Below are 23468 nucleotides of genomic sequence, written 5' to 3'. Positions count from 1 at the left end.
AACGGAAAAATAGAAAATACGTCAAAAAAACTGGAACCAATGTCAAAGTCGGCGTATCAGCCAATCAGACGCCGGTAACCATGTTACTATTTTTTTACTCGCCCAAATTTGTCGTGTAAAAAGTTTTTAAAGAGAGCGTCATTCAGCGCCATTTTTGTTTAAAGAGAAGTGAACATTTTACAACTTTTTTGTGTACAGGAACGCTTTTTCGAGTAAAATGTGTAAAAGTCGTAAAACTTGTAAAAACTTTTTAGTTCTGGAACACAGCTATTGCTTTGGCATGTAAGATTGCACATTCTGATATTACTAGCATTAATAATGGTGGTACTTACAAATAATCTTCCGTCAGTTTTTATACCCTCCACCATAGGATGGGAGTATATTAAGTTTGTCACTACGTTTGTAACTACTCGAAATAATCATTGTAGACCCCACAAACTATATATATTCTTGATCAGCGTGCTATTCTACATCGATATAGCTATGTCCGTCCGTCTGTGGAAATCACTCTAGCGTCCGAACGGATTAACGTAGGTGGATAACATTTTGGGAAAATCTATTATTTGTACGTAGGACTTTTGGTATTGAAAGCGGGCTATGTAGGTCCACGCTTTCATATAGCCCCCATACAAAATGACGCATGACGCGTCGTCGTTTTAAGGAATTTTTAAGATATTTGTCCCATTTTACCACCGAATTGGTTGTAATTTGGTATTTTGTGTCTCCAGAGGCCAAAAAACATTCCTACCGAAGTTGGTTTATATAGGTCCACGTTTTGGTATAGCCCCCATATAACGCAACATATAAAGTACGCGTCATTTTAATATATTTTGAATGTATAATACGGCGTTTATATTATAGTTTTTTGCAGGGTTAACCTTCTTTATGAGGATTTGTTTGAAGTATATACAATGGAAATGACATTTGAAACCCAGACCCACTGGGTTAACCTTGTTATATATAAACGGCCTATTAGTCCCATTTCACAACAGAATCGGTTGCAACTTTGTATTTTGTGTTTCCAGAGGCGTCGAAACATTTCTATCATAAAATTTTTATATAGGTCCACGTTTTGATATAACCCCCATTGGACGATATCTCCCGATTTTCTGTATTTTGACGGTTTTGGCCTCATTATCACAGCGAGATGGCTGAAATTTGGTATTTAGTCTTCGTTGGGGGTATAAAACTTCCCCCCAGAAATTTGTAGGTATAGGTCAGCGCCAACATATAGCCCCCATAGAACGGTAACTTCCGATTTTCGGTATTTTGAAGGCTGTGGCCACATTAATCCACCGAAATGGCTGAAATTTGTGGTGGAGGGTATAAAAAGTTCGGCCCGGCCGAACTTAACGCTTTTCCCACTTGTTACATTTATGCATGGTTTAATAAGAAAGGTTAGCTAAAGCTTTCTGTCAGTTTAATTTTTTTCTTTCGAGTGTACCTAAAACGTCAAAACAATATACACAATCTGTTTATGTGTGTGTGCTGTTTGAATAATATCCCAAACAATTTTAAAAACAATCAAATTCAATGATTTTTAAAATTGTTTTTAGAACATTTGTAGGGAAGAAATTCGTCAGCTTTGAAACAATCATTTTATCATATCCACAATTCGATTATGTGGAGAAACTTTAATGGCCCCGGCACATACGGTACGTTGTGCGTTGCGTCACGCGTTAGAAACAACAACCACATGAAAAAAATGTAAGTGATGCCAAGTTTGTTCTTGAAGTTTTCATGTGGTTGTTGTAACGCGACGCACAACGTACGGTATGTGCCGGGGCCATAACACTTCATCCATTTTTCGCGTTTTTTATAAAATGCTCAAAAAAGGTATTGTAAACAAAACCACTTGTTGATTTTAGCTCTGTTCCAGAACTAAAAAGTTTTTACAATTTTTACCACTTTTACACATTTTGCGTTCCCGTACACAAAATTTATATGAAAATCGTTTACGACTTTTACAACTTTTACGACTTTTACCACTTTATAAGGTACGGGAACAGGCCATTTGTGTTTACTAATTTTGAAGTTTTTGGAATGCAGGAAAAACAAGGGTTCTAGAGATTGTTTTCATTTAAATCTACCTTTTTACTTATACCATGCATTTATGCTTGTCAAGTTGTAGTTTGTATAAATAAAATATCACGACAATTAAACTAATGTATAAATGCAAAAATAAATAAATAAAATTAATGTGAAAATCACAATTCTTTATACTAGCTATCACAGGTTGTTGAGTACGACTAAATTATTGCTAAAGTGTAAACTGAATTCGTGTTGTCTTTGCCCTCTTTTGTATTAATTTTGTTTATAGCTTTGTTCCTTTACTTTTTTAATGGTAACAGTGGTAAAAGAGAAAAGTGTCAAAATTGCTCTCTCGTGAACATTTTTACCAGAAAAGTAAAGGAACGGAAAAATGGTAGATCTGGCAGCAATGTCAAAAAGAAACATAAAAAATCAATTTTCGTCTTTTATTCATTCATTTCATTTATTCATTTATTCAGTCTATGGAAATACAATCCTTACAGACTAGAAATTATTACAGTAATATAAATCTAAACATTCTTTAAATTTTTAAATTTTTTTTATTTCACAGTTTTTAATTTAGTTTTGTCAGCGTTCGACTTTTTTTTCTGTTTTTCGTCCATTCTTTTTCATTGTGAAATAATCGTCAAACAAAAGTCGAAAAATCAGTTCTGCCATTTTTTACCTGCAGAAATTTTGCTGGTAGCCTGTGGTAGAAGAGAAAGCCATTTTCGCTCTCTCTCCCCTCTCACTCTCTTAAAAATTGCTTCCAGTTTTGCCACTTTTCGGGGTTAAGGAACGCTTTGCAGGTTAAAAATGGCAACAAATGGTAAAAATGGTAACCTCAGGTAAGTAAAGGAACACAGCTTATGTTTCCTTTAATTAGGAATTGTGTCGTGGAAACGGGTTAATTCGTGTACGTCGTTCGACAGGCGAACAACGTAATTGAAACGCTCGTGTGAACATGACATTAAACACATTTTACATGTTTTTTAAAAGATGCATCATTTAAGTTGTCAATTGCATACAATATCTGTCAAATAAATGACCTCCCAAAACACCTGTTTTAAGTGCAAGTGTAAAATGCGTTTAATGGGACCAAGCATAATTTTACAACTGTTTTTGCAGTTTTCAGGACGCCTACGTCACATAGGCAAGTTTTGTGTTTTTGACAATCAATACATGAACTCAACTGTCCTGTCATGTGTAAACGCAGGTTTATAGTACCCCAGCAAAAAATGTTGGAAGTTGTTCATGTGGAGTTATGATTTTACTACACCCTTCGATGCAGTCCACACGGAGTTATGAAAAATGCATTCCGATGGATACATTTTATAAGCAGTTGCTTTAGAGATCCCCACAAAACAAAAACAGTTGGTTGATCCTTACCCGTCGCTGCCGACATCATTTCTTCAAAAGAGAAACAAGAGTGTATATATTTCGAAGAATTTGTTATAAAATAAAAAATACAAACTAAAGTTGCGAACATTTTTGCTGTAGTTTACAAGACGGAAATTTTTAATGGAGTGGAGTTCATGTTGAAATATGAACTAGTGATGGGAATGCAACATAAAAAACCTTTAGGATGATGAAGCAAAATCAGTTGCGCTTGGATTAAATGGAGAACGGAGTAGGAGTGCACGGGTAGGGATCATCCAACTGTTTTTTTTTTGTAGGGTTCTCTAAAGCAATTGCTTATAAATTGTATCCAACGGATAGCATTTTTCATAATTCAGTGTGGACTGCATCGAAGGATGTTGTGAAAGCATAACTCCACATGCACAACTTCCAAATTTTTTTGCTGGGCTGCATTAATGAAGACATTCAGAGCAAAGGCGCTAAAGGCCAGAACAGAATCAATCGTCGCTTGCTTTGCTTGCTTTCCAAATGTCAAATTATAAAGGAATGACAGAGCCTCCTAAAGGGGAACGCAGGCGGATTTGCAAAGAGGCTCTGGCATTCCTTTATAATTTGACATTTGGGGAAGCAAGCAAAGCAAGCGGCGATTGATTCTGTTCTGGCCTTAAGCTATCCCAAATTTAATATTTTGAATTATACCAGTCAAAAGCTTATGCACAGGGGTAGTGGTGAAGGGTATCAAGCTGAAAACACATCCAACGTTTGAGTAAAGTTTTGTGTCATTTCTGGTAGAAATGAAATGACACAAAACATTACTCAAACGTTGGATGTGTTTTCAGCTTCAAATAGTCGGCCCGACCCGACTATAACCTTGGCTCACTTGTTTTGTTGTTATTTTTTTGAGCAGCCATGTTTGTTTTTTGACATTGTTGCCAGATATACTATTTTACCGTTCCTTTACTTTTGTGCAAATCTTGTTACGTGAGAGCAATATTGACAGTTCTCTCTTTTGCTACTGTTACTATTAAAAAGTAAAGGAACAAAGCTATTAAAAGTACTTTTTCATACCTCTTATTTGACAGATATTCTATGATATTAACAACTTGAATGACGGATTGTTATTAAATCTGCCCAAAAATGGAATATTTTTGTCGATTCGTTGAGAATACTCCATAAATAAGCGATTCCAGTATTTTTAACCTTTTAAAATATTGATTTTAAAAGAAATTCACATTTTAAAATTATTTTCCGAATATATATTCACGAGATTGTCTTGTTTATTATTTTACTAGAATTGACGCAAAACTTTTCTCAAACGTTTAATGTGGTTTTGGGTTTAGATGTAAATGTGGCCTAAACGTCATGCTGCGATGATTTCCTTCAGCTTCTTGTTTCAAACTATAGATCCCCATCTGGATTAGAAAAATTTCTCGTTTTTGTTTTGATTTTAATCTTTATCGCTCATTACATTTTGTTCAATAGTTCACACCTGTTCAAACCATTTCATTTTATTTCATAATGCAAACTAAGTTGTCTAAATAGTAAATTTCTAAAAACTTGACAGAAAATGTTAAAATTAAACACGATACTTCGTGCTCTCAACAAGCGACAACTCTCAGCCTTAGTGTACCGTGATTTCTCGACAAAAACAGAAGAGCACTTGTCAACAAAATTAAGTTCCCGCCAGAAAACATGGTTGGAAACACAAGAACGTTATAAAAACTATCAAAATGTGATCTATAGTTCATATCTGGAAACTCAGGAAGAGCATATGAGTTATGGCTTGAAAAGATCAATGATGAATAAACTAAGACGGGAGAGACTCCGGCAACAGAATGAATCAAAACAGGAAAGGCTAAGTTCTGGGACACAAGTCCCGAAAGACTGGATGGAAGAATATGAGCATTATAGTGGTCCCGTAGAGGAAGAAAATGCAAATGTCCAAGGTGATGAAGTTAAAAACACTTTGGGTAAAGCTGATCCCTCAATACCTGCCTCTAAAGTTCCCTGTAATGGTTGTGGGGCAAATTTGCATTGTAATCATCACACAAGACCGGGTAAGAAGTTAATTACATGGTTAGGCAAAGTAGTGAATTATATTGGTTTCCCTTATAGGTTTCTTGCCGGTAGAAATATTCAAGGGACGCACCACCAAGGAACTCAAGACAATTATATGCCAACGTTGCCACTTTCTGAAGAATTACAACATTGCCTTGGACATAGAAGTAACACCGGAGTCATATGTGGACACCATATCTCAAATTAAAAATGAATTTGCCTTGGCCATAGTTATTGTGGATCTGCTGGATTTCCCCTGCTCAATTTGGCCTGGAATGCACGAAGTATTGGGACCAAAACGTCCAATATTTGTGGTGGGTAACAAAGTGGACCTTCTGCCACGAGATAGCAACGGCTATCTGGATCATGTCAAGCAATGTTTGAAAGATGAAATTATTAAAACCGGCTTCGATAGACTGAATATTAAACATGTCAGTTTAATATCGGCCAAAACGGGTTATGGTGTCGAGGAGCTGATAACACAATTACAAAAAATATGGGCATATAATGGCGATGTCTATCTGGTGGGCTGTACAAATGTTGGCAAAAGTTCATTGTTTAATATTCTGCTAAATTCCGACTATAGTAGGCCACAGGTGTCCGATTTAATTCCCAAAGCCACAACATGTCCCTGGCCGGGTACGACCCTGCAAATGTTGAAATTTCCCATCTACCGGCCATCGGAAATAAGAATTTTCCAAAGGTTCAAACGCTTGCAGTCGGAAAAATTTGCCAAAGCTGAAATGGCTAAATTGCGTTTGGAAAATGCCCGCAAAACTGGAAATATAGAAGATGTGGTACCCATGGGTACCATTGGAAGGACGTATGTTGATAACAATGCCGTGGAAGTGGCAGATCCTTTTTCAATGGGCGGTGGTACCCAGCCCATTACCACTTTGAGTGAGAGAAGCAAAGAGTTCCAGCAAGCTAGATGGTTGTATGATACCCCAGGTGTCCTGCATCCAGATCAAATCACAAATCTGCTAACACCCAAGGAGCTGATGGAGTTACAACCAAAACAAATGATATCTCCAAGGGCTTATCGTTTAAAACCTGGTATGAGTTTATTTATTGGTGGACTGGCGAGGTTGGATTTTGTTGGGTGCAGTTCAGAAAAATTAGATTGGATACAAACATTTTTGTTTGCCTCTTTTAATTTGCCAACATTGATTGTTAAAACTGATGGCGCCGAAGAGGTCTATGAGAAGTATTTAAATTCACCTTTGATGCATATACCAAAGATCGATGAAGACGTCAAGCGTCCATGTCAGTGGCCTGGTCTGCAATGTCATCCCCAGGAATTTAAAGTTAGGGGTTATATCTTAAAACCTAAAGTTAAGGAATTAAATTGTTCTGCAGATATTACACTGTCGTCTGTCGGTTGGGTGGGTTTACGCATTCCTGTCGACACCGAATGTTCATTTAAAGCCTGGACACCAGGTGGAAAAGGAATCTATTGTAGAGATTTATCGTTAATACCATACGCTGAGCGTCTGATTGGTAAAAAGATAAGAAATTCATTAGCCTATAATACATCGAAGCCATTTATTTTTAAGAAATAAAGATTTATGTTTTTTACCTTATTAAATAATCAAAACTATAATTGCTCCTAAGAAAATATTTGTCATTTCAAATTTTCATAGAACAAGAATCCAATCGCTGTTATACCTTCTTTGTTATACCATGTAAAAGGTATATAGGCAAGTTTACCAAGCATAAGTTTACATTTACGAAATCCACTCGATTTCAACTGCCAATTCCATTGCTTAAACGTCAAATGAAATCCAATGGATTCCAGATGAGTTTTCATTTGGCGTATACACAAAAGAATTGACAGTTGAAATCGAGTGGATTTCGTAAATGTAAAACAAGCATAACCAGCTTCTCTCCACAACTTCCTAAACATCGATAGGTGATCGGACAGGAGATGTGGAATTACGGATACATCTGTGAAGTATTTTCAACTAAACTAAAAATATATTAGTAACAAATGAGGAAATATGTACATATATCGTTATTAATAGCATTTTTGGGTATTAGTCACGGTGCTTATGGTAAATATCTACCTTGCGGTCTACCTCACCAACGGCCCCGCACAAAATGTACGCCTCCTACGATTTTGGGGCAATTGGAAAGAGGAAGAAACATTAGGTGTGTCTTTTTACGTGATAATTTGTAATAATTATTACGAAATGTTACTAAATGCTGTCTTTTTACACAAAAGTTCAGTAAAAGAGAGCGAAGTGAGAGAACAATTTTGACAGTTGTTTGCTGAGAAATTGCTAAAAGTTGCTGAAAGAATTTTTTCCAGCAACATTTAGCAAGTTCGATCAGCTGTTTTTTAATCATCTGCTAATGGTCAGCTGCTCAATGTGCATCCGATTTTTGTGGAAAAATACTATAAATATTACGATTCAGGTTTATTTATTGATTATTTTATTAATATATTCATATTTTTTTATTTATTTAGCTTAAAATTGAAGAACTTTTTCATTGCTTTGGAGTTATTTTTTCGTTCATGCATTGGCGCCAATGTTTTTGTTTTGGTTATCAACTGTTATCTTGCTAAAGTTTACTAAATGCTGTCTTTTTACTTTTTTCTCTATTCTCGTATCAAAGAGCAAAATCTCTCTTACTCTCTGAAAAGAAGTTACTGAATAATTATTACTGAAAAAGTATAAAGACACAACTATTGTAAATCTTTATTGAACGTGTCGTGTCTGATCTACTTCGAAATCTGTATATCTTCCGACTCTTGCTGCAGTCACTATTCCCCCACTTGTTGGTGATGTTTCAGTTTCATTCGTAGTGGGATTATACATATTTGTTTGTGATGTCCCTTAAGCTGGGTACACATTGCCAGTTTTGTTGTTGCTTGCTAGTGTGGACGTTCATTTTTGTCAGTCATCAGGCAACCACAAAATAGCTTTGTTCCTTTACTTTTTTAATGGTAAGGGTGGTAAAAGAGAAAAGTGTCAAAATTGCTCTCTCATGAACATTTTTACCAGAAAAGTAAAGGAATGGAAAAATGGTAGATCTGGCAACAATGTCAAAAAGAAACATAAAAAATCAATGTTCGTCTTTTATTTCACAGTTTTTAATTTAGTTTTGTCAGCGTTCGACTTTTTCTTGTTTTTCGTGCATTTTCTTTTTCATTGTGAAATAATCGTCAAACAAAAGTCAAAAAATCAGTTCTGCCATTTTTTACCTGCAGAAATTTTGCTGGTAGCCTGCGGTAGAAGAGAAAGCCATTTTCGCTCTCTCTCCCCTCTCACTCTCTTAAAAATTGCTTCCACTTTTGCCACTTTTCGGAGTTAAGGAACGCTTTGCAGGTTAAAAATGGTAAAAAAAAAATGGTTAAAATGGTAACCTCAGGTAAGTAAAGGAACACAGCTAATATGAAAACTACTTTGACAGCATGGTACAAATACACAGGTAGCCGCATGGGCAATTGTTGGCAATATAAGATGTCAAAATTTGACATCAATTCAATGCAATTGACACATTATGTTACCATCAGCTGGCATGATAATGCTACCTGTATTATTGTACCATGTTTGACAGAAGACGGTCACTTTCATGAAAAAAATTGTGTGAGCTCTGTCATGCCTTTCGAGTGAACCCTACAACAAACCAGACGTGCGATTTTTTAGCGGAATTACAATAAATCAAAATGTATTCTTTTTAAAACAAGTGACTGTAATACAGGCATCTTTGTTTGCATTTATTTGCAATGGAGATGCCTGACAGCCTTCCTGATATGGAGCATGATGTGATGGAGGTTGTTGCAACAACTTCCAACCATCCTTTACCGGCGATAGCAAAAACAATAACAAAAATAACACAAACAAACCAAGCCAAACAAATCCAACAAAATGAGCGGAAAAGGCAAAGGCTTGAAAGTGCTCTGTCACCCATAAATGTTGATATCTCTGATCTTAACAATCAACTATTAAAACACAACACCGACGATCAAAACAGATTCGGCATTCTTGGAGCGCTAGCAGACATAGACATTAATTTGCCAAGTCAAGCACCGAAACCAAAACCACAAAACCACAACGATGGAGAGCCCAAAACCAAAAAAACCTGGTGCCCTCCGATCTTTATATTTAATGTCGATATTAATGCATTGGTGGAGACATTAAGAAAATCCATACCTGAATCCATGGTACAATCATTAAAAGGTAGGGCACAGCAAACATCTGATTACAATTTTTTCCTGAGGTCCTCCTATTGTGTCAAAACAGTTTTGACAAAGTTGGCAAACGGCAAAATAAATTTATTCAAAATCACATTGGAAACATACAAAAACAAATATAGAAGATGTACAATTTTGAAAGCAGAAATGACTTCAACATTGTCGACGTGTTCTTGCATTAAACAATGGGGTCAGATGAGTGGAATATGCTGTGGATATGTGTTGTTATTGCAGCTTACCGATGTCCAACTTCCGTGTTGTGTCTGTTCGTAACAATAAATCTAATACTGCTAACGGCCATGTTTTGTCGCTGAGAAGTCTATCAACATGATTCCTTTGGCAGAAGCTTCACTGGGAAGACAGAATTTTCGGACTGTTGGACCAAAGTCATTCTCCTTTCCAATTTCGGCATTAATATCGAATAAAATAAATATGTCATGGGCAGGACAACTATCATGCGTTTCTTCTAAGCGCTCGTAAAATATATCTTTGGTCTGTTCGGACCCGCATGTGCCGGGGCCATTAGGGGTTATTGTGGCGCCTTTCCCAATGCATCGTATATCCTGTATGGCAGTAATATCGGTCTTGTATTTTTCAAGTACATATTCCAAAGCGTAAACTGCACCTTCTGTGAAGATTCCGAACATTCCAGGTGCAGATTCGCTGTTTGTAATCCATAAAACTTTTGCGTGGTCATCAACGTAAGATGGGGGTGTTTTCTGTTTCTATGTTTTTCATAATACGATCTTTTGGAACGATGGGTTACTAGCCCAATGCCCAGCTCAAGTTTTTAGCGTTCTTATGAGTAAACATGTTAGCTCACTAACCTTAACAGATGGTAAAGGTAGCTTGGAAGGTGGCACCACGGTGAGCTTAGTGACCACTGGGCCGGGCGAACGTTTTATATCCTCCGCCGTTAAGTTTTCTGAACTAAAATTTACAGGTTTCCTTGTATGGGGGTTATACCATAAAGTGGACTTTATAAAAATTTTTTTGTGGAAATGTGTTTTAACTTCTGCAGATACAAAGTCTTAAATTACAAGGGCAAATTGGGCTAATACATTCAAAATTCTTGAAAGCGACAATTCGCGTTATATGGGGCTATACCAAAACGTGGGCATACATATGTAAAATATTTCAATTTAAATATTTGACAATATTTCAAATAAACAAAACCTGTTGCATTTGTTATTAGTCATTTGAAGTTATAAGCAAACCGGCATCAGAGTTGTTTTTTTATAATTTCATGAACCTGCCCAACCTTCTAATAATTGAACCATGCCTGAATCTTCATTTCAGATAAAAAATGTTAATCGTTCAAAGAGTAAGCTCTACTTTGCAGACCCGAAAATTCATGCATCAATGATGGACATATTGAAGGCAAAAAATATTAACTCCTACTCATTCACACCAAAGGAGCTTAAACAGGTACCAATGTTAATAAGAAAATTGTACCCAAACACTGATCCAGACCAAATAAAACAGGAACTTGATACTCTTGTCCCAGACACAGTGGCAAGCGTAACCAAATTTAAAACGCCCAGGTCTATAAAAATGAACACAGACACGGGTCTCTTCTTGGTAACATTGTTGCCAGGCAAAACATTTGAGGAAGTCTCTCATATACGTGGTTTGCAAAACCAATCAATTTCTTGGGAAAAGCCTAAGAAGAAAAATGGTGAAGTTCAGTGTCGTAGATGTCAGCGTTGGGGTCATATTTCCCGAAACTGCAATTCATCGTACAAATGCGTTAAATGCGATCAAGTACATCTTCCAGGGGAATGCCAGCGGACTAAATCTGACACCTCAGAACCATTCTGCATAAATTGCAACAAAGCAGGACATCCTGCTAATTATAAAGGCTGTCCATCATATAAGCAATACCTCGCTGTTAGAAAAAGTAAGATATCTAAGGCTATTGAAAATAAAAACATTGCCCAAAACAACGTCAAAAGAGCTACCAACATGTCTATTTTTTCTCCCGGGAAGACCTTTGCCAGTTTTCTTCAACCGAGAACCACAAGCAAACATGATGACACTCAACAATCACCGCTAATTCAAGAGTTTTTAAAACTTGCCAACCAATTTCTTGAGCCAGAAGAGTTAACTCTAGAGGAAGAAATTCAGATGTTTTTAAATAACTTTAAAAACATGTCAAAACATGAAGCCAAAAAAGAGTTCTTGAGGCTTCTTACAAAAGTAAGGACCCATTATGGACCATAGGTTCATAAAATTCCTTACATTCAATGTACGCTCACTTATTGATGCGAGTCGCCGAGTGGAGTTACGAAATATACTCCACAAGGAAAAAATAGATTTTGCCCTTATTCAAGAATGTCATCTTCGGAAGAACCCTTATGTGAAGATAGATGGATACAGCTTTGTCTACGATAATTCCCCAGTAGGAACAGCCGTCATAGTGAAAAACAACATTCTTTTCACACGAGTATACATAAACGATATTGGGATTATTACATCTCTAATAAAAGTAGAAACACCTTCTGACAATGGCTCCAAAAAGTACATAATTGGATCGGTATATATACCCTGCAGTTTTCCCGTAAACAGGCTTGAAGCGGATCTAAATAAAATTCTGCATTTCTGTAACTCTTTTGATGGTTTTATCCTCGGTGGAGATCTTAACTCGAAAAGTCCGATATGGGGCGATTTATACAAAAACTCTAACGGAAAAGTCTTGAGTCCGTGGCTTAGTAACAATTGCTTAGACGTCACTCGCCTTTGTGATACCTCACCGTCTTATCCCAATGGATCCTCCTTCTTGGATCACTTTTTACTAAGTTCACAATTAATTGATCATGCTAATCTAAATTACCGCATTTCCTCCCTGCCGACATTTTCAGACCATTTTCCAATAAAACTAGTGTTGAGACTTGAATGTTCCAACTTAGTCCTGAGACAACCAAAATCTTTCACATCGTACAAAAACACAAACTGGAATAATTTCCGTCATGATTTAGAGTCAGCATCGCAAGAAATTATGCCGCCGACAAACAGAAATCTGGAAAACGATGAGATTGATACGGTTATCGAACATTTCAATAACGAGTTCAAACGCATTCATAACATGCATACGGAAAGGATCATTTTAAAAGATGGAAAGCCCCCTCTCTCTGACAGAGTTAAGCACTTTCTCAACATAAAACACCAATGGCAGAAAGAATTAAAAAAGATATTCCACCGTACAGGTAACAGGATAAATCGTGAGTACACAATCCTTTCCAAACAAATACAACTCTTAAAGAACATCATCAAAGAGCTTATAAACATAGAATCTGCTCAAACATTCAATAACAAGCTAAAAAAGTCAAGCCTGGACCATCGGCATTTAAGCAAATTGCTCAATTTACAGGGAAAGCCAAATCCCCCTTTTGTCAAAAGCTTAAACACGGTAACGATATTATCACAAACAGTGTTGAAATTGCTAATCATTTTCAAACGTATTATTCCACTATATTTCAAGAGAAATTGCCTTCGAATCCAGTTCAAGATCTTAATTCTAGAGTTGCATCATGTATCGATGCTACTTCATCCAGTATATACTCCTTTGATGACGGATTCCGCTCATTGAACAACCAAGATAGTCATCATTTTATCGGCCCTGAAAAGATAAAATGCATTATTTCTAACACCAATACCAAAAAGTCTAGTGGCCCCGACGGGATATCAAACTTTATAATCAGAAGGTTTCCAGATGCAACAATAAGACTCATGGCCTGTCTTTTCAACAACTGCATCAACAACGGATATTTTCCACGTCAATGGAAATGTGCAAAAATGATCCCGATCAAGAAAAAACCAAATACTGCGTTTGTTGATGATTTTCGTCCGATCTCTCTCTTATCCAATATAGGGAAAATCTTTGAGTTAGTCCTGAAAGAGAAGATGGAAAATGAACTCCTCATAGATCCAGTTCCTAATTACCAATTTGGATTCAAACCTGGTCATTCCACTCAACACGCCCTTCTCAAGTTTCACAGCGATATAACATCAAATTTAAGGAACAAAACATGCACTGTCGCCATATCGTTAGATATTCAAAAAGCATTCGATTCGGTATGTCATATTGGAATCCTCTACAAGCTTATTCAAATTGACATAGATCCATATCTGGTGAAAATGATGAAAAGTTTCTTCACATCGCGTTCATTTTCAGTTAATATCAATGATGTATCATCTCCATTGGGGTCAGTAAAAAGTGGCGTCCCGCAAGGAAGCGTTCTGGCGCCATATCTTTTCAATCTTTTTCTATATGACTTCCCTCATACCAGCCAGAGCTCGCAAGCAATTTTATATGCCGACGATTGCTTAATTTATTCACACCATACATCACCGTCTTTTGCGCTAGAAAAGGCAAAAAATCATCAACACTTACTACAAAATGTGGGGCATACAAATCAACGCCGCAAAATCAGTTGCAATTTGTATACGTAACGCATCCGGCAAATGTCCACGGTTTGTAGTTCCTGAGAGCAAACTACTTCAGCTGTCCTTAGAAGGGGTGGAAATACCCTTCAGAACATCCCTAAAATACCTCGGAATTCAATTTAGCAACCTGATGAAATTTAACTCCCATGCTCCCTCCATATTACTGAAAGCAAAGGGTGTATTGGCGAGATTTGCATATGTGTTAAACAGCAAACATTTACCTGAAAAGACAAAGCTTCTCCTCTACAAGGTGGCCATCAGACCAATTTTGTTATACGGATTCCCGATCTGGTTCACTATTTCCCCAATAGTGGCCAAAGAATTGGAAGTCCTAGAAAGAAAAATTCTTAGGAAATGTGTCAACAAAAACTACATAAATGAACAAAAAAGATATTCAAACACTCACATCTACACTGAATCGCGGGTTGTTCCACTTTGCGAGTATGCTCTATTCCACCAGAAAACATTCGTCGAAAAACTTGCCGCACATGATAACTCCTTAATAAAAGATATTTACGACATCGAGAAGAATATTTCTTGGGCAGAATTTCCCTACCTGTCGCCTATAGGAATCTTAAGTGAAGTTCCTCATGTTCCAAATGGTTACAGCTTGCCAGAGTTCTATAAGAAGTCCACGTCTGGATGTCATAGAGGATAGATAATAGATAAGTTATTTATTCACTACAAATTTAGATTTACAATTTTTTACTTACCTGTAAGGTTCACTTTATAACATATTACGCTCTACGAGCACTCGATAACTTTAACGTGATGTTCTTTTGAACACAATATCTGTGATACCAATTTTTGTTTTTATCAAATGTCTCCTTTTTTTACAAGCAGCTTTTTGAACACTCGAATATCTATAATAACAAATTAACTTTAATTAATCTTAAAAAATAGTCATTCATATGATCTCTGTTAGTCACTGTTTTTTAGCAGACCTCTTTGTTATTTAGTTTTAAGTTTGTTTTGATTCTCTATTTATTTCGCTGCAGACACAATTGCTCTGCTATTCACAGCTGAGGCCGGGAGCAAGCCTTATTTTACTCTCTCTACTTTGTCGTTGTTCATAAACATATACATTTATAATATTTTGCAAGTAGCATACCACGAATTCACCGTATATTAGAACAAGACAACAATAGTTCTAAGCAAAACACATGTTAACCATTCGACTTGTATGTAAAATTTATCGAAAAGAAGAAGACTCCAATAAAGATACTTACTTACTTACTTACTTCTTATTATACCATGATAACAACAATAAAATAAAACGGCATGACCATGGTACAATTAGAACGTTTTCACACGATAAGGTTTGACTGCTCAAAAACGTGGTTTCCGTTTTGACTCTCATTCGTAATTTTCACATCTAGTGTTGCGTTTTTGAAGTCATTGTATACAAGCGTACTTTTTGAACAAAAAGAAGTACGGTTTTACATAAATGTACCAAAAAGGTTTATGTGTGTATTGTATTTGAAAATTAAAAAAGTAATTCTTGTGAATCCCATAAAATTGGATAAAATGCATGCGTTGTTAAAATTGTTGCCTCATGCGCACATGCCATGTTAAAAATAATGTAATAATTCTTACCACCTGAAGGTAAGATGATACCTGCGTTACCAGCGTAAATTTTTCAAGAAAGATTTTTATGAAATAGGGAAATACCTTTGTTATTACAGGTACATAGAAGTCATGTTTTGAAGAACACCTTTATTTGTAAAAAATATGATGAAACAGGTAGATAATATCTTACATGTTAGTGTTGTATGTATGGTACTTTATGTACGTTTTCGTTCACTTACTTCCACATTTTGTTTCAACACTGACACAATTTACGAATGAGAACCAAAACGGACAACGCATTTTTGAGCAGGCAAACCTTATCGTGTGAAAACGTTCTTAGAAATGTAGATGCATCAGCCCAGCTGATCGAATCTAAAACGTCAAAAAACTATGAATTCGCCATGAAAAATCAAAATAAAAATCCATATGATTCGGTAAGTAAGAGATAGCATATCTACACTTTATAGACAAACACAAGCGATAAAAAGAGACAACAAGAGACCATTTGGCGAAAATTTTGACAGTTTACATTACAAAAAAAGTTGCTTTGTTGTAGCAATTCGCCGATGCATCTACCTTTCTTATTGTACCATGGGCATGACATTTCATAACAAAAGCAAAACAAACAAAACAAGTACTGCACAACCAAAAAATGTTTTGTGAAAATAAAAAAGAAAACAAATAATTTCGCGATGGAAGCAACAATAACAGATAATACAGATAATGTCACATCATCATGCTAAAAAAACAATCAAAAATGCAAAAGATGTATCAAAATGCATTGACAATATCCAGCTCCGCCGTATACAAAGCCGCAGAAGCTGCAACAAAAAGTACAAACATGGTATTGTTCAACTAACACAACACATTGGAAGCATTGGAAGTGAGTTGTTTTGAAGATTCAAGTGTATTTTTTAAAGTTGTAATACTCTTAATACTCTTGCAGATTTTTCGTACTGGATCAAGCCGATGCTTTTGCTTAAGCAAGGCTATCTTAAGGGTGAAGATGCATCATGTTGTTTGTACGGTTGATCCACAAAGTGATACAGCATGGCATAATTTGCGTCAACACATTCGCACTGATTTCCGCGATAATTCCACCCCCATAACTTAACCCCGGAAACTTATTCAGAAGCTACAACAATACAAAAAGGTGAATATTGTGTTCAGGACATTGAGGAGCATAAAATGGATTGTACCAATTCTGAATATTTGCAAAAGAAATTGCAAAAGGCATACTCCGACACAGAAGTGAAAGATGAGCAACAAATTAAATATGTTTTTATGGTGAAATCGTGCCTTGAAGATGTGGATGTGGTGGAAGAATACAAATCACACCAATAATCATGGTTGCTGCATTTGGTATAATGAAAAGAATGTAAGTCACATCTATTCTACTGTTACTGTTACGTTTGTTCTAATTCCCTGTCTTTGTAGCTTTTGGCAGAAATTTAACAGGTGAGCAAAAACAATGTCGGTGCGCCTACTTGTTAACCCAATTCAAATGGTGCAAATGGTATTACACGTAGAAACCTTTCATACATTTAAAGGCGGATTGTAATAAACATTCTAATTCAATCTCAACAATAATCCTCATAACAATTTTCATTTATCGATTCACTCAATACCAGTGCTTCAAAATTTAGTATTATTATAACACTTATGTACGACCACCTGACAAATAAATGTACACCGAATTCTATACTTCAATTCCCAATACCAAGCTTATTTCAACTTTGTACTTTTCACATAATAATTATATAATTCCAGCTTCATTGCTACACCCAACGTCAAATTTAATACAATTTCTCCGCCTAATTTCAGAATTTGTATGCATTTCAAAAAAATCATTATCAAACACAAAACCCTCATACAACAATTCTAAATTCCACCTATATCCATTATATCCAAAACTATATCCCAACCGCGATTTAGTAATTTTCGTATACATAAGTACGAATTTCCAAAAATTCCTCATTCCTACATTCCAACAGTAAACTTAATTTCTTAATTCCAAATTTCAGCTCTATTGATTCAGGCAAATCCAAATTGTACTAAATTTAGTAAGAACTTACCTGTATTATTTGTTTGGGTGGTTCTTTGCGGGGTTGTTGGGGGGGTTCTTGTGGAGTTGTTTGGGTGCTTCTTTCGGAGGTTGTTGGGGGGGTTGTTTGGGTGGTTGTTTGGGGGGTTGGGGGGGTTGTTTGGGTGGTTGTTTGGGGGGTTGTTTGGGGGGTTGGGGGGGTTGTTGTTGATATTGGTATTAAAACCGAATTTTGCCCATTCCCTTCAACTCCCCAATTATATCCGTTGCTCCATTCCCAATTCCCTTCAAGTCCCCAATTATATCCGCTGCTCCATCCCCATCCGTTCCACACATTACCGAACCATCCCCCATTACATCCATTAAAAACATTTCCTCTGCATCCGTGGCATCCATAGTATTGATAGTATTGGTGGCATCCGCAAGTACATCCGCATCCGCATCGGTGGTTCATTTTTTTTTTTAGTAATTATTATTTATTATAAATAAAACAAACACACAACTTCTTATGTCCACTATTTTCTTTTTATATGTCAAATATGAAAAAAAATCAAAGCTACTTTGATATTTTTTGAAATTTAATTTAAAAATAACAACATAGGACATAATGTCATCACTTCAGAGTGAATATGATTTTGAATTCTGTTGTTACGATATTTGACATATTGAAGAAAATGAAAATAAGAAGAAGATGATAAGAAAATCGAAATAATGGATGATGTCAATGTGGAGCTATTTCCAAACATAATTTGCAACATCGTCATAGTATTAAGAGTTGTGAAGCTATATGGAATGGATCTGAATTTCAGGTGGGTCAATATTTATCCCGTAAGTAGTTTCTAGATAACTAAATTCTGTTATTTGTAGTGTTTTGTACAATATCAAAATTATATTTTCTACATGACAAATGGGAGATGGGGCAAATGGTGTGTGGAGGAAGATGAACGCTTAATAGAAGTTATTGAAAAAAATACCTTGAATGGTCAAATCAATTGGAGCAATGTTATGGTAACTTTCCGTTACTCATATTCCATCAATCCTAGTATTAGCAGAGGTAAGTACGAGACATATGGATATTTATAGAATAGACTCATGTGTTGTATTTTCATTTCATTTTGCAGCGCCCTTTACTCCCGAAGAAGATCTTTTGCTTTTGGCAGCTGTTAAGGAATATGGTGCTAAATTTGGAAATAGTGGCCTGGAATGCACGAAGTATTGGGACCAAAACGCCCTATATTTGTGGTGGGTAACAAAGTGGATCTTCTGCCACGAGATAGCAACGGCTATCTGGATCATGTCAAGCAATGTTTGAAAGATGAAATTATTAAAACCGGCTTCGATAGACTGAATATTAAACATGTCAGTTTAATATCGGCCAAAACGGGTTATGGTGTCGAGGAGCTGATAACACAATTACAAAAAATATGGGCATATAATGGCGATGTCTATCTGGTGGGCTGTACAAATGTTGGCAAAAGTTCATTGTTTAATATTCTGCTAAATTCCGACTATAGTAGGCCACAGGTGTCCGATTTAATTCCCAAAGCCACAACATGTCCCTGGCCGGGTACGACCCTGCAAATGTTGAAATTTCCCATCTACCGGCCATCGGAAATAAGAATTTTCCAAAGGTTCAAACGCTTGCAGTCGGAAAAATTTGCCAAAGCTGAAATGGCTAAATTGCGTTTGGAAAAAGCCCGCAAAACTGGAAATATAGAAGATGTGGTACCCATGGGTACCATTGGAAGGACGTATGTTGATAACAATGCCGTGGAAGTGGCAGATCCTTTTTCAATGGGCGGTGGTACCCAGCCCATTACCACTTTGAATGAGAGAAGCAAAGAGTTCCAGCAAGCTAGATGGTTGTATGATACCCCAGGTGTCCTGCATCCAGATCAAATCACAAATCTGCTAACACCCAAGGAGCTGATGGAGTTACAACCAAAACAAATGATATCTCCAAGGGCTTATCGTTTAAAACCTGGTATGAGTTTATTTATTGGTGGACTGGCGAGGTTGGATTTTGTTGGGTGCAGTTCAGAAAAATTAGATTGGATACAAACATTTTTGTTTGCCTCTTTTAATTTGCCAACATTGATTGTTAAAACTGATGGCGCCGAAGAGGTCTATGAGAAGTATTTAAATTCACCTTTGATGCATATACCAAAGATCGATGAAGACGTCAAGCGTCCATGTCAGTGGCCTGGTCTGCAATGTCATCCCCAGGAATTTAAAGTTAGGGGTTATATCTTAAAACCTAAAGTTAAGGAATTAAATTGTTCTGCAGATATTACACTGTCGTCTGTCGGTTGGGTGGGTTTACGCATTCCTGTCGACACCGAATGTTCATTTAAAGCCTGGACACCAGGTGGAAAAGGAATCTATTGTAGAGATTTATCGTTAATACCATACGCTGAGCGTCTGATTGGTAAAAAGATAAGAAATTCATTAGCCTATAATACATCGAAGCCATTTATTTTTAAGAAATAAAGATTTATGTTTTTTACCTTATTAAATAATCAAAACTATAATTGCTCCTAAGAAAATATTTGTCATTTCAAATTTTCATAGAACAAGAATCCAATCGCTGTTATACCTTCTTTGTTATACCATGTAAAAGGTATATAGGCAAGTTTACCAAGCATAAGTTTACATTTACGAAATCCACTCGATTTCAACTGCCAATTCCATTGCTTAAACGTCAAATGAAATCCAATGGATTCCAGATGAGTTTTCATTTGGCGTATACACAAAAGAATTGACAGTTGAAATCGAGTGGATTTCGTAAATGTAAAACAAGCATAACCAGCTTCTCTCCACAACTTCCTAAACATCGATAGGTGATCGGACAGGAGATGTGGAATTACGGATACATCTGTGAAGTATTTTCAACTAAACTAAAAATATATTAGTAACAAATGAGGAAATATGTACATATATCGTTATTAATAGCATTTTTGGGTATTAGTCACGGTGCTTATGGTAAATATCTACCTTGCGGTCTACCTCACCAACGGCCCCGCACAAAATGTACGCCTCCTACGATTTTGGGGCAATTGGAAAGAGGAAGAAACATTAGGTGTGTCTTTTTACGTGATAATTTGTAATACTTATTACTTTTTACACAAAAGTTCAGTAAAAGAGAGCGAAGTGAGAGAACAATTTTGACAGTTGTTTGCTGAGAAATTGCTAAAAGTTGCTGAAAGAATTTTTTCCAGCAACATTTAGCAAGTTCGATCAGCTGTTTTTAATCATCTGCTAATGGTCAGCTGCTCAATGTGCATCTGATTTTTGTGGAAAAATACTATAAATATTACGATTCAGGTTTATTTATTGATTATTTTATTAATATATTCATAATTTTTTATTTATTTAGCTTAAAATTGAAGAACTTTTTCATTGCTTTGGAGTTATTTTTTCGTTCATGCATTGGCGCCAATGTTTTTGGTTTGGTTATCAACTGTTATCTTGCTAAAGTTTACTAAATGCTGTCTTTTTACTTTTTTCTCTATTCTCGTATCAAAGAGCAAAATCTCTCTTACTCTCTGAAAAGAAGTTACTGAATAATTATTACTGAAAAAGTAAAAAGACACAACTATTGTAAATCTTTATTGAACGTGTCGTGTCTGATCTACTTCGAAATCTGTATATCTTCCGACTCTTGCTGCAGTCACTATTCCCCCACTTGTTGGTGATGTTTCAGTTTCATTCGTAGTGGGATTATACATATTTGTTTGTGATGTCCCTTAAGCTGGGTACACATTGCCAGTTTTGTTGTTGCTTGCTAGTGTGGACGTTCATTTTTGTCAGTCATCAGGCAACCACAAAATAGCTTTGTTCCTTTACTTTTCTAATGGTAAGGGTGGTAAAAGAGAAAAGTGTCAAAATTGCTCTCTCATGAACATTTTTACCAGAAAAGTAAAGGAACGGAAAAATGGTGGATCTGTCAGCAATGTCAAAAAGAAACATAAAAAAATCAATTTTCGCCTTTTATTTCACAGTTTTTAATTTAGTTTTGTCAGCGTTCGACTTTTTCTTCTGTTTTTCGTCCATTTTCTTTTTCATTGTGAAATAATCGTCATACAAAAGTCGAAAAATCAGTTCTGCCATTTTTTACCTGCAGAAATTTTGCTGGTAGCCTGTGGTAGAAGAGAACCATTTTCGCTCTCTCTCCCCCTCACTCTCTTAAAAATTGCTTCCAGTTTTGCCACTTTTAGGGGTTAAGGGACGCTTTGCAGGTTAAAAATGGTAAAAATGGTAAACTCAGGTAAGTAAAGGAACACAGCTAATATTTTGTGGCTGCTGGCCGGTATGACATTTATCGATATTTCCGAAAAATCGACAGTCAAAACTGATCGTATGTACCCCGCTTTAGAAGGTCTTGCTGATGATAGCTCATTACCGTTCACGCTATCTTCGATTGCACTATCAATAGTATCGATCATGGTACAATCATTACAAGGTAGGACACAGCAAACATATGATTACATTTTTTTCCTGAGGTCCTCCTATTGTGTCAAAACTGTTTTGACAAATGACAAAATAAATTGATTGAAAATAAAATAATAAAATCAAAATATAAATAAAAACAGAAGACAATACAGAACAGAAGATAATACATTATTCGAGAATAAACGTGACTTCAACATTATCGATAAATGCTTTTAAGCAATTGTGCCAGTTCAGCTGTGGCTATCTAGTGGATTGCAATTTACTGATGTCCAACCACAACGTTATCAATTTGGTCTGGAGACAGACAGTTATGAAAATGAAAATGCTTGAATGTGGTGCTGTTATGATGTGGTTTGTCGATGTGAAGTCTATCATCCGTAGTCAGATGTATCATTATTTCGATTTTCAAATAAAATTGATTTTGAAAAACTTAGCCTTTATCCAATTGCAGCAAGTCTTTATTCAAGGTGAAGCTGGATACCAGATATTTTAACCTCCGATCAGCTACAAATCCGCAACCGAACTCATGCTTTATGTCATTGCACATAATAAGTTTGTCTCCTTAGGCGGATGTTGTGACGCCTTTCCCTATCCATTGTATTTCCTGTATGCAGTAATATCAGCATTGTTCGTTACAAACATATCTGCAAGTACATAAAGTGCACATTCTCTATGAAGAGTCTGGAAACTCTGGTACAGATTCGTTTGCGGGAGTCATCAACTTAAAATGGGGTTTGTTTTTTCATTGTACGATGTGTTTATAGGGACGGGTTACTAGCCCAACGGCCAACCCAAGTGTTTATAGATCTTATGGATGAAAGTACGGCACATGAGTGAGCGTCCACTTGAGATGGAAGAGGCACCATGTCAGCAGTCAAGGGCATGTTAAAGCCAGTCAGGACCGTTGCTTCTTATCTTTCTCCCCTGCGCCACCCTCACAACATATAAGAAAGTAAAATAGCGTTAAATTCGTCCGGGCCGAACCTTTAATAAGCTCCACCATGAAGTTTTCTGAACTTAATACCATAATATAAACCAACTTTGGTACAAATGCTTTTTAACATCAATATTCCTAAAAGCGACGCGTCGGGTTATATGGTGGCTATACCAAAACGTGGACTTATATACCCAATTTTCAATACACAACATTATAAGAGCCTACAATACATTTGACTACTATTTTATCCCCCACTTCAATCCGTTGGGACACTAGAGCGATCTCCACAGACAGACGGACGGACATGGCTATATATATGTTTATCTAAAATTATTATTTCTTGTGAGCGCGTTAAAAAAAACATAAATTAT

General features: G+C 36.2%; 2 protein-coding genes and 2 long non-coding RNA genes across 9 annotated transcripts; 2 read left to right on the top strand and 2 right to left on the bottom strand.

Annotated features, from left to right (window-relative positions):
- The first annotated feature begins 4853 nt into the window (after positions 1-4853).
- On the top strand, positions 4854-7066 carry LOC141404615 (nitric oxide-associated protein 1-like). Its single transcript, XM_073988083.1, has 2 exons — positions 4854-5447; positions 5506-7066. Exons 1-2 carry the CDS (start codon positions 4958-4960, stop codon positions 7008-7010), a joined length of 1995 nt encoding a protein of 664 aa, XP_073844184.1. The 5' UTR covers positions 4854-4957; the 3' UTR covers positions 7011-7066.
- A 6032-nt stretch (positions 7067-13098) lies between these two features.
- Positions 13099-15190, bottom strand: LOC141405010 (uncharacterized). Of its 4 annotated transcripts, none has more exons than XR_012413126.1 (8): positions 15040-15190; positions 14809-14958; positions 14652-14733; positions 14502-14593; positions 14317-14426; positions 13608-14258; positions 13328-13540; positions 13099-13268 (listed from the first exon to the last, which is right to left on the bottom strand). It is a non-coding gene; the product is annotated as an uncharacterized lncRNA (long non-coding RNA). The 4 variants fall into 4 exon arrangements; XR_012413128.1 differs by having other exon boundaries at positions 13340-13540; positions 14317-14441; positions 14809-14986; positions 15040-15085; XR_012413127.1 differs by lacking the exon at positions 15040-15190 and having other exon boundaries at positions 14317-14441; positions 14809-15025.
- An 814-nt stretch (positions 15191-16004) lies between these two features.
- LOC141405009 (nitric oxide-associated protein 1-like) lies at positions 16005-20254 on the top strand. Of its 3 annotated transcripts, XM_073988921.1 has the most exons (7): positions 16005-16098; positions 16221-16547; positions 16611-17042; positions 17102-17122; positions 18310-18517; positions 18576-18762; positions 18830-20254. In XM_073988921.1, the coding sequence occupies exon 7, from the start codon at positions 18912-18914 to the stop codon at positions 20196-20198; it is 1287 nt and encodes a 428-aa protein (XP_073845022.1). In that variant the 5' UTR covers positions 16005-16098; positions 16221-16547; positions 16611-17042; positions 17102-17122; positions 18310-18517; positions 18576-18762; positions 18830-18911; the 3' UTR covers positions 20199-20254. The 3 variants fall into 3 exon arrangements, with proteins under 3 accessions (XP_073845022.1, XP_073845021.1, XP_073845023.1); XM_073988920.1 differs by lacking the exon at positions 16005-16098 and having other exon boundaries at positions 16251-16547; positions 17102-18517; XM_073988922.1 differs by lacking the exons at positions 16005-16098; positions 16221-16547; positions 16611-17042; positions 17102-17122 and having other exon boundaries at positions 18432-18536; positions 18623-18762.
- On the bottom strand, positions 17982-20930 carry LOC141405011 (uncharacterized). The gene is made up of 3 exons (XR_012413129.1): positions 20826-20930; positions 20703-20747; positions 17982-18085 (listed from the first exon to the last, which is right to left on the bottom strand). It is a non-coding gene; the product is annotated as an uncharacterized lncRNA (long non-coding RNA).
- Positions 20931-23468: the final 2538 nt, after the last annotated feature.

Source organism: Musca autumnalis, unplaced genomic scaffold (assembly GCF_047663935.1).
Source record: "Musca autumnalis isolate F117 unplaced genomic scaffold, ASM4766393v1 scaffold_5, whole genome shotgun sequence".
Taxonomy (NCBI): domain Eukaryota; kingdom Metazoa; phylum Arthropoda; class Insecta; order Diptera; family Muscidae; genus Musca; species Musca autumnalis.
This window is presented reverse-complemented; position numbering and strand designations above follow the sequence as displayed.

Excerpts from the sequence above, each read along its gene's own strand:
- LOC141404615 (XM_073988083.1), top strand. The coding sequence starts at position 4,958 with ATGTTAAAATTAAACACGATACTTCGTGCTCTCAACAAGCGACAACTC. Across the intron at positions 5,448-5,505 it reads TAATCATCACACAAGACCGG|GTTTCTTGCCGGTAGAAATA; the intron begins GTAAGAAGTTAA and ends TTTCCCTTATAG.
- LOC141405009 (XM_073988921.1), top strand. The coding sequence starts at position 18,912 with ATGCACGAAGTATTGGGACCAAAACGCCCTATATTTGTGGTGGGTAAC.